This window comes from Anopheles merus, chromosome 2R (assembly GCF_017562075.2).
Source record: "Anopheles merus strain MAF chromosome 2R, AmerM5.1, whole genome shotgun sequence".
NCBI classification, from domain to species: Eukaryota; Metazoa; Arthropoda; class Insecta; order Diptera; family Culicidae; genus Anopheles; species Anopheles merus.
In genome coordinates this window covers 21,827,062-21,843,735 of record NC_054082.1, presented here as the reverse complement: position 1 = coordinate 21,843,735, position 16,674 = coordinate 21,827,062, and the positions used below count along the sequence as shown (strand labels likewise).

The window sequence follows — 16,674 nt, the reverse complement described above, 5'->3', positions numbered from 1 at the left end:
GAGGGCAACAGACAAAAAAATGGGGAAAAATAATAAAAGAAAGACGAAACAAAGCAAATGTGTGCGTGGGTCAATCGCGACCATTCTGTCGTGGTGTTGGTTTTATCTCGCGGTTGACATGTCGGCTGAAAATCATGACGCAGCATCCAATGCGTCGAAACCGGACAAACGGCTTTTTTACTCCCGGTTGAATGTATGGCTGCGATCAGTCAATGTCGAAGAGAAGAGATGGGTCCTACCCACAATGCACAACAAATGTGTAGAATGTATCAACAGCGACTCTAACGCCAACCCTTCCTGCTCAGTCATCCCTCGACTGTTCCAAGCTATTGGACCGCTAATCGATGAAGTTTAGTTGGTGTCACCACGGGTCCCTCATATTGAAGCGAAACCCCCTTATGCACAAACACATATGAAACGCTGAGGTAGAGCGGGTTAAGTTTCAAAGTGCTCCTCATATGGTCCCCGATTGGCGTGGTTAGCTGGTCCGCTGCATTCGTTCGTTTATTCGCTCTGTGACCGTGCGGCGAGAAGCAACTGGATTTCCGTGCCCCCGCGCTTAATTAAATCAGAGTGGGGGTTTTTGGGTTTCTGTTCGTTCAAAAAGATTCCCAACTCGCACTGTGTGGTGCGTTGTGCGGTTTTTATGTATAAGTATTGTGATAACAACTAAAACAGTGAATCCTTTGAGAAGCGATCCTCTGACAAGAGCATAAAGTTTTGAAGCGAGAAAATCATCCGAAAAAAAAACAAAAAGCAAAGTGCGTCTCTAGTGTGACGATCGTTTCAAAGTAGTGGTGATAGTTGCGTATGGAAGACTCATAAAATTGACTGGACCGTGTCCACATATGGAACGTCGTGAAACGGTTCCTTTCCCTTCACGTCGCCACCACAGTCTCTTGCCGCTCTCGTGGTACTACACACACTGAGTGTGTCGCCGTCTAACAACGGAAGTCGTTCCGGTGTCGTGCTTGAACTGGTGTCATTTATCGACGGGCAGTGGTGGCTATTGTAGCATACATTCGACAACCTACCACTCTACCACACAATTCTTCATCGCCCTGTGTATATCGACAGCACAACATGAGCTCTCAAAAGTTTATGCATCTAAGCCTCACCAGCCCGCAGGTACTGCCGTCAGCATTGTCAGCAAAATGCGATGCAACCGCAACACGTTACTCTACACGTTCAATTTCCAATTTTAGTTGGCGCTTGCTGCAAGCTTCGATGCGAACGACCTGTCGGAGTTCAACCGAGCGCTTCGTAACGGGGCAAACGTGAATCTACGCGATCGTGACGCGCGGTACACGGTGTTCGAATTAGCATGCAAAACTCCCGGCAAGAAGCCTTTCATCCGAGCCTGTCTGAATCATGGAGCGGTACTGTCGGAGGTACGTATGGCGTGGGGTTTTTGTCTTTCTTTCTTTTTTTTGTTAAGTTTGACATACAGTGATTTTAATTTTACGACTACTAAATGCTCGAAGGTGCGATATGGCGATGAGTTTTCAGCACGCACTGGAAGAGATCGTTTGTGACCGGCCCTAAAAGAGAATTTTGGGTGGGGCCGCTGGGTTGGTCATTCGCACTTTGAAACATTGGCTCAGCGTTTGGAGCAGCGCACAGAGTAAACAACACTATCGAAATAGCTAGCCGCCGTTCCGAAGCAGCTGCAAACATTTGCTCAAAGCTGCCCCGGAGTAGTAGCCAATGTTTGTGCGATCGGAGTGTGGGCGGGCAGCAGCGTTATTAGTTTAGCCGGCGGTATTTGAAATGCGCTTGCCAGCTCGAATTGTCTACTTATACGGGTACGGTGGTTGGTACATGTGCCGTTGATTGTGGAGGGACAGATATATTGAAATTCATCTTGATATGGTGCTCCAGTAAGGGAAGCAACGAAAATAGCACTTGCGTTTGAACTAGCAGCTTAGCATGTGTAGCTTCATGTTTGAAATATGATATATTCGATCTAAATTAACCTCTAAATTGAGAAGAAAATGAGTCATTCCAAGGAAAAACAAAAAGTAATTGTAGGTGGCAATTATTATTTGGTAAACATGCGACTTCCATGAGCCAGTGATCAAGCGCATGTCAGACCGTTAAAAGTAGCTCTGAAGGGACGGATAGAAACATGTCCGGATGTATCCATGATATTTTTAACAAATATGAAACATATTCTGCCCGACGAAGATAATAATCTGAGAAACATTAATTAGTTCCAACAGCACATTCTCTGATGTACATGTGGATAATGTAATTATAACTAGAAATTCTTCTGTTTGGCGAAACGTCCTACGTGGACATGCCGGCCCCTATACAGAATAGTATCTAATTTCTGATTATGGTTTTTCCTGTTTTTGCCTAATAGATTTCATATCAATGGTAACGAAATCTAGAACGTTTAAAGCGTTATTTGGAAACGATTGTAGGTTATTGGATTGAATGCCCAAATGGCTTGATAGTGTTTCAAAATGTATACCAACTAGGCGATCGCTTGGGACCTCGTCGATTGAGGGGCTCCGTAGATTGATAGTCCATTGTATGCAGTATGTATGAAAGTTAACAGAGTACTAGGTACTAGGACCCCTGAAGGATGGACGGTGGGGCCCCGAGACTCGCGAAACAAATGCACCCCTTCCCCTCTCGCTCGACAAACATTTTGGTGCCAATGGCCATCACTTGATGAGTAACAATGGTCGACTTTGTAAAATATACTGATTTATGAGACTATTTCCAATATAGGGCAATGTAAACAAGGGAAGGTGAGTGTTACGAACCGAGCTTCTCCGGCAGGCCACGCGAAGGTTTGGCCCTCAGCAAGAGTTGCAGGGTTGTAACGGAGGAGAAACAAACAGCAGCAGAGTGGACAGAGTATTTGATACTTCGCCTACTAATCCAGTCCTTCCCGCTAGTTGCTTCTGATCCAAGGTTGGGAAGCCTATGCAGACGGAAGGGGGTGTTTGGCTCGGAAATCCAGGGGCTCTGTCCTATTTCGGATATTTAGAATTAAACGTCTTTACTCCAAGAGCTTCTGCGTTTGAATCCTGCTTTATTTAAAATATGGCCTACTTTTATACTAAATTTATCCTCACAAGTTTACCCGAATATCCGTTCGGACGGGATAATTCGTGTTTCCAGAAACATCTTATTTTCACATGGAAGGATAAATAATGGTTACTATGATCAGATTGGTAAAAAAAAGAAATTTAGAATCGCGTGCGTAACATTCTCCCCACCATAATTCATCCCAATGGATTATGCTATATTGGCCGCGATTCATACATCATCTTCTTTTTTCAACTGTTGTACAAGTTTCGGAGCCCAATTGCATGGAGCTATCATGCGTTTCTTTGGCGGGACTTTCTGCAAATTTACTTCAGATAGCACTTTTCTTTTTGTTGGTGATGGCGGTGGCTTCTTCACAACCAGCAAATGCTCCTTCTGCTTCACGTCTATGACTGCAACTTTCACTGCTGGTCGTTTTATTACACCTTGGACTGTTTTGACCGACACTGATCTAACTTGTCCATCTGGTGCTGTTGCAGTCTCTACTACCCTTCCTTTAAGCCATTGTCCAGGTGGAGCGTTATCATTCGTGATGATCACTATATCATTAACCTTGATGGGTTCTACCTTGCACGTCCACTTACTTCGTTTAATCAAAGTAGGCAGGTATTCCTTTTTCCATCGATCCCAGAATGTTTTAGCATTGTGCTGTGCCAATCTAAATTGTTGCCGATCCACTTGCGATGTTTCAGTAGGTGCTGGTAAGGAATCTCCTCTACCAATTAAGAAATGGAATGGTGTAAGAACCTCTTCTTCTTCTGACGTTAGCGGCAAATGTGTTAAAGGTCGCGAATTTAAAATGGATTCGATCTGCTCTTAATGTTTCTGGTGTTGGGTGCCGCGTCTTCCATTCAGTAACCATATGTCGCAATGCTTTCTTTATGTTTTGAATCAGACGTTCCCAGGAACCTCCGAAGTGCGGTGCTGCAGGCGGGTTGAACTTCCATTCTATTTTATATTTTAGTGCAGCCTCACGTCCCATTCTTAGATCGATATCTTCGACAATTTTCTTCAATTCTTTTTCTGCGCCAACAAAATTTGTTCCGTTGTCACTGTACAGATGTGTTATCTTTCCGCGGCGATGAAGGAAGTTATTCAAACACACCATGAAACTATCGGTGTCCAGTTTCTCTGCTAATTCCAGGTGTACAGCTCTTGTGCTCATACAGGTAAATATCGCTCCCCACCGTTTCTCAGTAGAGCGCTTAACGGTCACATCTAGAGGACCAAAGTAATCTACTCCTGTATGTAGAAATGGAGGATTGTATGGATGCGTTCTAAATGTTGGTAGCGGTGCCATGAGAGGTGCTTTAGGAGCAGCGGTGTTCAAAATACATCTTTGGCAGCAACTTTTCACATTTTTTAAGACTGTTCGTAGATTGATAATCCAATAGTTTTGTCTTAAAACTCCGATTATAACATTATCTGCCTGGTGCATATACTTCTCGTGGTAGTCTCGAACGAGAAGTTTCACAACACGTGACTTTTGTGGTAAAATGATTGGTAAACGCGCGCTGTATGGCAAGCATGATGCATTTTCTAGACGGCCTCTTGATCTTAATATTCCTTTTTCATCTAGAAACGGTACTAGTGTTCGAATACTGCTTTTGTTCGAAATCTCCTTTCTTTTTTCGAGAGCTTCCATCTCTTCAGGAAAACCTTCCCACTGAGCTTTTCGCAGTAATGAGAGTTTAGCCGTTTCCATGTCCCTGTACGATATGGTTCGAGAAAAATTGCTCCGGTTCTTCAAGAAATCGACGTATTTTTTCATAACTGTTTGGTGCTTCAGCAATTTGTCCCACGATGAAAAATAGTATTCTGGAGCAATTGTTTCTTTGTGCACGGTAACGATGTGCTGTTCTTCACCTACTTCATGTACTCCAGGCCAGTCGCGTTCATGCTCTTGTAAAAACTGTGGGCCATTGTACCATGTCCACGAATTACTGGTGATTTTCGTGGCAATATCGGCTGGATTATCCTTTGTGGATACCCATCTCCATTGGTTGGCACTGGTTGTGTCCAATATTTCACTTACACGATGCGATACGAAAACTTCATACTTTCTATGTTCGCTGTTAATCCACGCAAGAACAATTTTCGAATCACTCCAGAATATTGTACGACTAATCGTTAATCTAAGCTCCTTAATTACGCTAGCAGTCAATCTGGCTCCTAAAACTGCTGCTTGTAGCTCTAGTCTTGGTATTGACAAAGCCTTCGTTGGAGCCACTCTAGACTTTGCTGCAACTAGTCGTACGACAAAGCACCCATTGAAATTGCTTCTTGCATATACGGCTGCAGCAAATGCTTCCTGTGAAGCGTCTACAAATGTGTGGATTTCAACTGGATTCATAATTGAAGCAACAATTGGTCTTGGGATGGCTAAATCTTTAACGCTGGTGATCATTTTGAGCCATTCGATCCATTTTCCATGCAAACTATCAGGAATCTGCGTATCCCAATCATTTGTTGCGGCGTTGATAGATTGCATTAGAATACGTCCCTGGATGGTTATGTGACTAATGAGGCCAAGTGGATCATATGCACTCATTACGAAGCTCAAAGCTTCTCTTTTGGTTGGCTTCTTTTCCATATTTATTCGTCCAAGATCTACCTTGTACCCGAAGCAATCCAATTGTGTGTTCCACTGGACTCCCTGGATCTTCTCGACACACGAGTCTTTTTCCTTTATATCGACGATAGCCTTCACCTGATATCGTTCTTGAGGAATAGCTTCCATTAGCTCTCGCTTATTCGAGATGAAATTTCTTATATGAAATCCACCATTTTCGTGAACCTGAATCACCTCAGTCACCGTTTTGATCGCCTTTTCCATAGAAAAGAAACTATCGAGGTAATCATCCACGTAATGCTGGTTTCGAATTGGTTCAAGTGCTAACGGGTACATTTCACTATTTTCTTCCGCATTGCGATTTTTCACTACCTGCGCACATGCCGGTGAGCAAGTTGCTCCGAACGTCATAACCTGCATGACGTAAGTATCTGGTGTTCTGGTACTATCGCCGTCACGCCATAAAATTCGCTGCGCATCTTGATCTTCCTTCCGAATTTTCACTTGGTGAAACATCTCCTTGATGTCACCACACACACAGATGGGTCCTTCACGGAATCGAAGGAGCACTCCAAATAAAGATGCCATCTCGTCTGGACCGGTTAATAATAGTGAATTTAGTGAAACGCCGTTGATTTTTGCTGCTGCGTCAAATACTAACCTCGGCTTTGGTATCGGCTTATTTTTGTTCACTACCACAAAGTGAGGAATGTAAAATATTTTTTGTGAATGCCGTTTCAACTCTTCTTTCGTAAGCTTGCGTATGTATCCTTTCTGCTGGTACTCTTCAAATGTTTTGCACAGCCAATTTTTCAAACCAGGGTCCTTTGCTAGCTGTTTCTCTTGCGTTGCTAGGCGACGGAGCGCGTTGCTATAGCTGTTCGGCAATATGACGTTATCATCTCTCCATAGCAAGCCTACTTCGTATCTACCATCCGTTTTCTTCAGTGTTTTCTCGATGATGGTCTCCGCTCTCTCTAATGCTTGAGATTTTACTGTTTTCACCGGTTTAACGCCAAACTCTTCGGTGGAAAAATATTGTCGCATCATTTCAGTCATCAAATCCTCGCTCTTGTGAATCATTAAGTGATTTGTTTCTGATAGACATATTTTGTCGATGCCAAAAATCAACCATCCAAGTTTGGTTTTAATCGCCATTGGTTCTTCCGGTCGTCCCATCTTTCGACCAAGCGGCATTAAAAGATGACTGTGGTTTAATCCAATCAGCACAGTTGGACGAGCTTTCTGGTAGTCGGATAGTTTGATACCTTTAAGATGCGGATAACGTGCTGCTAATATGCTGCCAGATAACGTTTGACTTGGCAGTTGTAGATTTTTCACAGTCCGTATACCATTAAGTAAATGTTCTTTTTTCTCGTTCATTCCTTTGATCATGCAGCTCACTCTTCTGCTACAGTTTTCCTGCACCGATAGGTTTTGTGTCCATGTTAGGGTTAATGGATCGGTTACACCGTTTAAGTGCAATTTATTTGCCGTATTCTCTTCGATGAGTGTTAAAGATGACCCGGCATCTAAAAATGCGTACGTTTCTAACGTGTGATTATTGTTTCGCAAAACCACTGGAACAATCTGGTAGTAGACATTTTGGATTGTTTGATGATAATTCATCCGCACTGTGTCGCCAGTGTGCAGTAACTGATGATGGGTTTCTCTGCATCCTTGAATACCGCATTCTCTAGCCTCATTGCAATTGTTCTGGCTATGATTATTCGATGTCAAACATGCTTGACACTGCTGGCTGTTTACCACTATTTCTAGCCTTTCATGTACCGGAATATTCTTAAAACGTTCACATCGATATAGTGCGTGAGAACCCTGACAACATGGACATGGCTGGAAAAATCGTTGAACGTTCCGCACACGTGTATTGAATGGTCTGGTTTGTGTGTTCATCGGGTGAGAATTATGAGGTTGTGGTGGACGATTCATCGGACGATTGTTGTTTATTTCCGCTGGACGTTGTTGATTTGGCGAAAATTGAGGACGATGAAAGTTTACAGGTTGTCGAAATCTTTCATTCCTTTTCGGCAATTTTCTGATATTTTCTGCTATCGGATAAAGCCATTCACTAAAATGTTCAAGTGTTGGTATTTTGTTCTTTTTCTCAAGGCTAGACTTAAATTCGATCCATTTCAATTGTTTATCGGTCGAAAATTTAAAAATTAATTCATCCACTAATCTGTGGTCTTGAAGGTATCCCTCTTTTTTAATAGCTTTGAGGTTGATGATCATGTCTTCCAAAGCATCTGACAGATCCGGTATCTTCATCTGGTTCTCGACTCTAACCTTTAATACTTCTCCAAGTAAATCTTGATACACTTGTTCTGGTCTCCCGAACTGTTCTTCTAATTTCTTCATAATGATTGGAACGTTGTCTGGTTCGAGAAACAATCGACGAACACATCTTTCTGCTTCTCCTTTCAAAGCATGTTGTAAACGATTTAAGTTTTCTACATTGCTGAAACTTCCTTCCTCGGTGGTTTCTTCAAAGGCACGTTTGAACTTTGGCCAATCTTTTGAAGTACCATTAAAATTTGGCAAACTATTTAGGGTCATGCGTTTGATATGAGTTGATGAGGTCAAACCACTCATTTTCAACGCTTCAATTAGTGCCTTTAGGGTTGTATCCTGATTTGTGGATTGCGAAATTTCCATATACTCCGCCCTATCGTTTCTGCATTTCACGCAAACAAATTCTTCATCTTCATCGGGCAATCGTATTACCTTTACGCATGAAGCGTGAAACCAACGGTCGCATTCATCGCAGCGTACCATATCATCAATTTCATCTGGCCTAGTGCACAAGCGACAAGCACCTTGCTCATTTTCAACAAAATATGATCTTCTGCTCGCCATTGTTGAAAGTTAGTATATCTGTGCAGCAAAAAATACACAGATCCCTTTCGACAAGCAGAAAAATTATGTCTCCGACACAACAGACTTCTAGATCGAATGCTTCGTAGAGAAAATTCTCACAGAAACCGATAGCTTCGAAAAAGAAATTTTCTGTTCAATCTTCTTCCGTCTTTCAAGAACCGATAGTTTCGGAATCGTAATTTTCCGCGAAATCTTCTTCCTCTCTGGAGCCACCAAATGTTACGAACCGAGCTTCTCCGGCAGGCCACGCGAAGGTTTGGCCCTCAGCAAGAGTTGCAGGGTTGTAACGGAGGAGAAACAAACAGCAGCAGAGTGGACAGAGTATTTGATACTTCGCCTACTAATCCAGTCCTTCCCGCTAGTTGCTTCTGATCCAAGGTTGGGAAGCCTATGCAGACGGAAGGGGGTGTTTGGCTCGGAAATCCAGGGGCTCTGTCCTATTTCGGATATTTAGAATTAAACGTCTTTACTCCAAGAGCTTCTGCGTTTGAATCCTGCTTTATTTAAAATATGGCCTACTTTTATACTAAATTTATCCTCACAAGTTTACCCGAATATCCGTTCGGACGGGATAATTCGTGTTTCCAGAAACATCTTATTTTCACATGGAAGGATAAATAATGGTTACTATGATCAGATTGGTAAAAAAAAGAAATTTAGAATCGCGTGCGTAACAGTGAGGCTAACCTATATTTAATAATGAAAAAAAAACAAATGAAAAAGATTTATTGAAATTCTTTGTGAAATGGTTCTCCACTTGGCCTACAACCACATACATCAATTTAGAAGCATAGTGCATTGGTTGCGATTTTATTTTGAGCGTAGCCCGGATCAGAATTAATGTCTTATCCAGCTTTTCGAAACACTGTCTTATGAATAGAACGATGACAAATCATTTACAACAATAGCATGGCTTGTGTGGTGTACAGAAAAAAGTGTCATCTAAGCATACAGTTTTCAGCGCAAGTTTTATCGATAGCAACGATGAAGCGCAATCAAAATATGGTTGAATAACAAACGCCATTATTTCAATTCCGAACGAATAGACCTATGCGCGTGCGCATGTGTGTGTGTAACGGGTTTGCCTTTCGGCTTTTCACTCTTTTTTTGTTAATAAATCCTTTTAAACTCACTTCCTTAAGAGATCGACGGTTAAGTTGATCAACAGTCACGTCTGAGCTACTGAACACGATCAAGAAAAAGACCAGAGCGAAAAAAAAAATTCGTGAGGAAGCTTTTTGTTCTACGTCCTCGTCTGGCTATTCGTTATAAAAATCGTTAAAAACGAGTGTTTTGTTGTTGTTTTTCCAAGAATATTGTTCTAATAATTTACGTAGTGTAAATGAATATCAAAGCATAAGTTTTTCCTAATCGAAGTGTACAAAAGTTCTTATGCTAGGCATTTCAATTCACCGAGATTTATGTAATATCAAGGAGATAAAGCAAATAATTTAAATTGATTCAACAGATTCAACATGATTTAATAGCATAACAAACAAGAACTAAACGTAAGAAACACTTTAAAATCTTTAATTCCTCTCATTCCCATAAAAACATAAATCACTTCGTTTGTAACGGAAATCATTTTTGAAAATGTGCCTCCCGCACGAATAACACTCAAAACGCGATGCGTAACGCACGAATAAGCGGGTTGCGGTAGCTTTGTTGCTTGGGTTCCCATCCCCAGCAACTGGTAGGGCTTATTTACAAAACAAACCCTTTAGGGCAGTGTTTCCATAGATACGCATGCATACAGACGCACGCTAACCGTACGCTTATTTTCTTCGGCAGAAAAACCCCGAAACCAGCGAGTATCCCATCCACCTGGCCGCGCTATCCTTCGACAGTGAAAATCTTTCCGAACTGCTCAGCGCCCCGCGCATTCAGGTGGACCAAAAGTACGAAGATCGGACGGCGCTGTACCTATTGTTCGAACAGATCGACAGCGACAATTGGAAGCATGTGTTTGAGTGTGTTAAGTTGCTGCTAAAGTACGACGCCAACATAAACGCAACCGATGAGAACAGCGTGTCACCGATAGCTCTGCTAGTAACAGCTGGATACGACGATTGGAGAAAGGAAATTCTTGAATACTGTTTGCAGAACTACAGTGTGAACGTAGACTACCGGAGACAGCAGGCGAGAAAAGCGATTGTGAAGTACTTCCCTGGCACGGACATTCCCATCTACGACATGGAAAAGGTTACCGTGGATGTGTTGCGGAACAAACTGTCCGCCGGAACGGAGGACGAGTTTCTTGCGGCTTACGAGAAGTACTGTCAGCAAAACAATGGTCACGTGCCACGCGAAGAAGATCGCGCTGAGCTGCTATCCGTGGCCGTGTATCGAGCGAAGCTGACCGCTGCCCAGAAGCTCGTTGAAGGGCAGATAGTAGAGGGCAAGTTTACCGGTAAGCCGGAATTGTTTTCCGGCCTGCTGGCCAAGTGTTGTAATCGGGGGAACGTGCAGATGCTCGAATGGTTGCTGCGAATCATACCGGACGATGCGGTGGCGCTGATTAACGAGGATCCGCTGCTCTCGTTGCTCGTGAAGCAGATCGACGTGTACAAGGACAAGAACAAGTGTCCCTACTTCCGCAGCATGGGCATCTTGCTGAACGATCCGCGCCTGGAGGTGGACAAGATCGATGTGAAGAAATGTACGGCGATGCACTACGCCGTCAAGTACAAGATCGATCACGCCCAGGAGCTGCTGCTGGCCAAGGGTGCGTACATCGGGGGCGAGAACATGTTCGGCGACCTGCCGATCAGCGAGATGGACTCGTTCCTGCTGGAGAAGCATCTGGACTCGTGCGTCACGAACAACGATCGGAAGCCGGGCGACGAGGACTACGAAGTGAGGATCAGCTTTGCCAACTTTATACCGCCGGCCCACAAGCCCAACTACGCCAAGCCGGAACAGGTGCCGTTTAACGGGCTGCCGTACGAGGACGAGATGCGCCCGATCGTACGCATGGCCCAGTCGTCCAGCACCAAACGGCTGCTGCGGCATCCCGTCATATCGAGCATCCTGCTGCTCAAGTGGCTGAAGCTGATCTGCTTTTTCTACATCAATCTGGTGATCTGCACGATATTCTTCGTGTCCTTCACGGCGTACGTTGTGTTTTGCTACGGCCGGGAAGATGCACCGTTCAAGCTGTTCTTCTACTTCCTCTCGTTCGCCGGCTGGATATACTTGGTCGCACGCGAGTTGATCCAGTTTCTGCTGAACATGCGCGTGTACGTGCGGTCGATCGAGAACGGGATGGAGGTGCTGCTCATCCTTGCCTCCGGTGCGGTGCTGATGCGCGAGTTTGGCGACGAAACGCGGCGTGTCGCGTCCGCCTGCGTGATTCTGCTGTCGGCGCTAGAGTTCACGCTGCTCGTCGGCACGCTGCCCGTCCTATCGATCTCGACCCACATGGTGATGCTGAAGACGGTGTCGAAGAATTTCCTCAAGTGTCTGGTGCTGTACTCGATCATTTTGCTCGCATTTGCGTTCAGCTTCTACACGCTGTTCCGGGCGAACGGCGGTAACGGCGAGGCGGGCGAAGCGACCACAGACAAGACGGCCGCCGGTCAGGACGGCGATGGTGATGACGATCAGTTCAACCAGTTCGGGGAGGTTCCGCTTGCGTTGATGAAAACAGCGGTAATGTTGACCGGTGAGTAAGCGGGCGTGGGAAAAACGGGGGAATACCCACTCGGGGTGATTATTTTTGCACCCCCTTCCCCTCTTGCATACCATTAGTAAAGCACCATTGTAGCAGGTGTACATGGGAACGCATATGTTTAATCGATACAGCTACGCGGCCAACACGCACTCGACATGTTATAAATAGCGCTTTTTGTTGCGGCAAATCTTTTTTAATGTGTGAATTACACTTTCAGGGGAATTTGAAGCGGCGAACATAAAATTTCAACAGTCAAGCTTGAGCTACTTCGTATTCGCGCTGTTTCTGTTCTATGTTTCGATCGTGCTGTTCAACCTGATGAACGGTCTGGCCGTGAGCGACACGACGGTAGGTGGCTTGTTTGCGCAACACAGCCCGTGTAGATAACGTATTTTTAATATTCTTCTTTACACTATTACACAGACCATCAAAGCGGAATCTGAAATCATCGGCATTACGCAGAAAGTGTTCCTCATCAACAAGTACGAAAATGCACTGAAAACATCGAAGCCCATTCGCTGCATGTAAGTAGCACGCTTGCCGGTGCTTGTTTTCCCAGATGACTCATCCGCTAAACGATTACCATTGCAGCACCGAGCGAATGGCGTGGCTGTTCCCGTCGAACAGTTTGCAGCTGTTCTCGAACAATCAACCCCTGAAGTATATCGCGGTCAAGCCAAACCAATCGAACGCCATCATGGTATCGTCGCTCGTTCCCCGGTACGCGCAGGACGTCGAGATGGGTGAGTTGGTGGTGCAGGACAAAAAGCTGGAAGTTGAAGGATTGCTGGAGCGCAACACCAAGTACGGTACCGAATGCTGCATCATGCCCTGCCTCAACAACATGGATGGGAAGATAGTGAAGTATGCGCTGGAAATTTTGCACTCCCGCCACGAGCACGTCGGCTCGATCGAGTACCGGATGTCGCGCATGGAGCAGAACATCGAGCGGATGGCGCAGGAGCAGATCGAGATGAAAAAGTTGCTGCAAACGCTCGTCACCTCGTTACATGCTAAGGCGTAGTCGTGCTGTATTGCGCACAGGATGGGAGTTGGGATTAATTTATGGTTTTGTTTGTAATGCTTTAATTGACTCAAATGCAAATGGTTTGCATTTTGTGAACGGCATTACTGTACTGCTTCATTTGCACCCTTACCTCACGCAGCTATTATTGACATTGAACTTTGTGAGCCTGTTTTAACTAGCAATCAGTTTGCTTATAATTGTTACCTTTTTAAAGCGGAAACAAGCAACGTTCCTGTTCGTCTTAAATCGCGCATGAATGCTAGACTGAATCGATCAGTCAATATAACCATCACAATGATTCTATCTGAATCATTACGCCTTAACGATACCTGCAAGGATTTATGAAATGTTATACCTTTTTACATCTTTGAATCTCTACGGTGGTCGTTGCGCATAAAACGATTGCACTTATTTACACTCATTTTCACTGTTTGTATAGGACTGCTGGCATTGCATTGTTAGCGAAGCGTTGGTTGTATTAATGTAATTTTAAGCCTCACAATAAATTATTCCAGTGTAACAATCATAACTATTGAATATATTTAATTTGCAAATACTTGCTCCTGTTTAGCTCGAACGTGTAAACCCTAACCTTTGCCGAATTGAATTTCGTTCGATTTATTTCAAAGTTTAATTGAAAAAAAAACTCAACATATTTGTGGAAGCTATCAGTATTATTTCATTTGACATTTTATTCACTAAAGGTGATATAAATATATCACACATGTAGGGAAACATGTTTATGGGGTGTCATCTATCAGTTTGTTCACTAAAAAAAAAACAATGAAAATTGTTCAAATAAAAACTTAAATAGAAAAGCCTTTTCTGTTTCTTGATGAACATATCACAACAATTGAGCTATTTGAACGAGTTATATGAATATAATATTTATGGTTATGACGTTGGTTTATGTTAAATGTTATATGGTTGTAAAGATGTATACATTTAAAAACTCAGCCTATTTGTCATTATTCAAATTGTGACGCAGAATAGTAACAATACTGAAAACTTGTTAAACTATCAATTTAAATAATTAAAATATTTTTTTTTTACACAAAACGGAAGTTGAAACCAAACACAACAGCAAATTGAATTATAACACAACCATGATTGAAACGTAACCAAGTACATACCCCTTCAAAAAGGCTCTTTAGCATTTGAAAATGAAATAAAAACCAAAAAAGTGAAATATTAGAAAAATATATTCGCAAACAGTTTGTCCACCGGGTGCACCCACGTTGCGCGATCGCGCGCAATTTCGAATTAAGGGTAGTGCGGAGCGTAACAAGGGATGGTGGGGTGTGATTCCAGCAAGATCAACCGCCCGTGAGTGATTCGCCCCTTTCTCGGTAGTTGTTGGTGGGGTGAGCAAACACAAAACACAAAAAAAAAAGAACGAAAACCAGCACACCAACCAGTCACTCAGAGAGCGGGAGAGTGCTTGGCCGGTTTCGCACTGCCTGCACAGTCGCGGCTAGTTTCTTCGGTCTCGAGTCATCGGATTCGATGCACGTGCTTCCGAAAACGCGCCCCTCGGGTCGTTCGGTGCGAATTGCGGCTGGGCAGCAAACCTTTACGGCGTATGTGCGGTTCCAGTACTTACGTGCAGCATCTATCAGCCAGTGGGGGGGAAGGGAGCACGCATCATAGAGTGAGTTTGTTTTGTGCGAATGCTCTAAGCTGGCCAGGGGAAAAAGTGAGGAAAGAATTGGCGTGCAAATTTAGTGGTGAAATTCAAGCTTTGCCGATATTGCTAGTGACAGTGTGTGTGCTACATTGTGTGTTTATGGAGTTGCGGCCAAAGTAAGATGAAACGTGGCCGAAGATCGCTCGTACAGTGTAGTGACGAAGGCTAAACCGTTTTTTTTGACGAGATAAAGCGGGGAAAAAATACGCGGTCCTAAGTGAAGCAGTGCGGTGTAGCAAAAGCATTGATTTTCTCGCCGGTGAATTAAGCCTACCGTGCCGTGTCCAATTCAATCAACCGATCGAGTGAGCAAAGTGTAGATACAGAAACCGTAGTGCCGTTTCTAGTGGATCGTTCCCTTGCAGGGGTTTTTGTGCTAGCAGGCGCACGTGAATACCAGATCGCTCATATTATTCAGTTAGTGCAGGTGGTTTACTGTGTATGCAAAGTGGCACGGCGCAGCAAACTTGCGTGTTTACATCAGCCCGGGTTCGGAAAGGGATCGCGTACTGCAACAGTAAGGCTGCATTCTTCAAGGTAAGAAAGTGCGGTACAAAAAAAAAGTTAGGTTGATAGGGCAGCGATACAGACATGCGTTGTAGCGCTGTTGTTTTAAAAAAATATTTTAAATTTTCACACTTGCTTTCATGCTTCTAAAATAGCTCAAGGAAGAGACAATACTTATTGAATCATTGTTCTTATCAATGATGCTCTTTAAAAGCGTATTGTTTTTGTTCAACAACCCACCCAGCTCCGTTTCTTCCTTTTGCCTTCTTGCAACCTTCGTTGACCTTTACCTCGCATCGTTTGCGAATATGCTGCTGGATGCTAACCCGAACCTTCCTCTACTCACCCCCCCCCCCCCCATCCCTCCACTGATTATCTTGCGCTGCACCGTTGCAGTTCCAATCTCACCTCTCGCGGCGTGTGCCGTTCTCGCGCAACCGAATGTGTTGGTTTTTTCACCATTCGTTTTTGGAGCACCATTCGATGCACGACCACAGTGTCACAGCCGGGTGGTGTAGTGGTCGCCTCCGCCCCTCCCAGCCCCATCGAATGCGTTAATCATATTCGAGCGACAGGCTCCGTAAAAGGACATACGCACACGACACGACGGTACACGGCGGCTGCCCTGCTGCACAGATACCTGCTGATCAATGTCACCGGTTTTGGAACGTCACAGCGACCACTCCACTGCAGCTGCCTTCCCCATTTCTACTTAGCTCACTTGTTTGCACCCTTCCACGCGGCTCGGAACACCCCGATATCGGATTTCAGCTTGTTTGGTTTTGGAGTCGTGAGTCGGGTTCCCGCGTTGGTGCCGGTGGTGGAGTGATCTGTGCACCGTTTTCGCCCCAAAAGTGTCGGCAGCATTCTGCAAGCCGCACGGGGGATGGCAGGCTGGTAGGGAAAGGCCCTGTTGCGGCAGGGACTTTAATTACTTCCACTTCGCGTTAGCCAATTGGCCGTGCTGTTGTTGTTGTGGTTGTCTCCTCCAAACCCTCTCTGTAGCAGGGGCGAACGAAACCAACCTCCAAGATCGATTGAGCCGGATTTATGTGGGAACTCTTGGTCGCGTGTGTGTGTGTGTGTATGTGTGGTTTGCCACTCAACAGGAAACGAAGAAGGTGAGAAGAGTGAAAGAGCAATAGTGCGATGGGCTGTTGCTGAACGAAGGAGGGGAGCAGAGGTGGGGCCGCCCGAGCGGTAGCAGGAGATCCTCCGAGAGGCATATCCTTGAACGGGCAGCATCG

General features: G+C 44.5%; 3 protein-coding genes across 5 annotated transcripts in view; 2 read left to right on the top strand and 1 right to left on the bottom strand.

Moving 5' to 3' along the window:
• The first annotated feature begins 188 nt into the window (after positions 1-188).
• On the top strand, positions 189-14,007 carry LOC121587899 (transient receptor potential cation channel protein painless). The gene is made up of 6 exons (XM_041905214.1): positions 189-1,128; positions 1,206-1,391; positions 10,325-12,197; positions 12,424-12,554; positions 12,630-12,730; positions 12,798-14,007. Exons 1-6 carry the CDS (start codon positions 1,084-1,086, stop codon positions 13,228-13,230), a joined length of 2,769 nt encoding a protein of 922 aa, XP_041761148.1. The 5' UTR covers positions 189-1,083; the 3' UTR covers positions 13,231-14,007.
• LOC121587900 lies at positions 2,597-9,203 on the bottom strand. The gene is made up of 2 exons (XM_041905216.1): positions 6,297-9,203; positions 2,597-6,228 (listed from the first exon to the last, which is right to left on the bottom strand). The coding sequence occupies exons 1-2, from the start codon at positions 8,510-8,512 to the stop codon at positions 6,186-6,188; spliced, it is 2,259 nt and encodes a 752-aa protein (XP_041761150.1). The 5' UTR covers positions 8,513-9,203; the 3' UTR covers positions 2,597-6,185.
• A 699-nt stretch (positions 14,008-14,706) lies between the features above and the next one.
• Positions 14,707-16,674, top strand: part of LOC121588239 (inositol-trisphosphate 3-kinase A) — a 48,129-nt gene continuing 46,161 nt past the window's right edge. For 2 of the 3 annotated variants that reach the window (XM_041905964.1, XM_041905965.1), the window contains exon 1: positions 14,707-15,457. The gene's annotated coding sequence lies outside the window, so the exon portion shown is untranslated. The remainder of the gene's footprint in view (positions 15,458-16,674) is intronic. The other variant, XM_041905960.1, reaches the window with a different exon arrangement.

Coding starts and splice junctions, on each gene's coding strand:
- LOC121587899 (XM_041905214.1), top strand. CDS start 1,084: ATGAGCTCTCAAAAGTTTATGCATCTAAGCCTCACCAGCCCGCAG. Junction 12,555..12,629: donor TGGCCGTGAGCGACACGACG/GTAGGTGGCTTG, acceptor ACTATTACACAG/ACCATCAAAGCGGAATCTGA. Junction 12,731..12,797: donor TCGAAGCCCATTCGCTGCAT/GTAAGTAGCACG, acceptor TTACCATTGCAG/CACCGAGCGAATGGCGTGGC.
- LOC121587900 (XM_041905216.1), bottom strand. CDS start 8,512: ATGGCGAGCAGAAGATCATATTTTGTTGAAAATGAGCAAGGTGCTTGT. Junction 6,229..6,296: donor AAGCCGATACCAAAGCCGAG/GTTAGTATTTGA, acceptor TAACCGGTCCAG/ACGAGATGGCATCTTTATTT.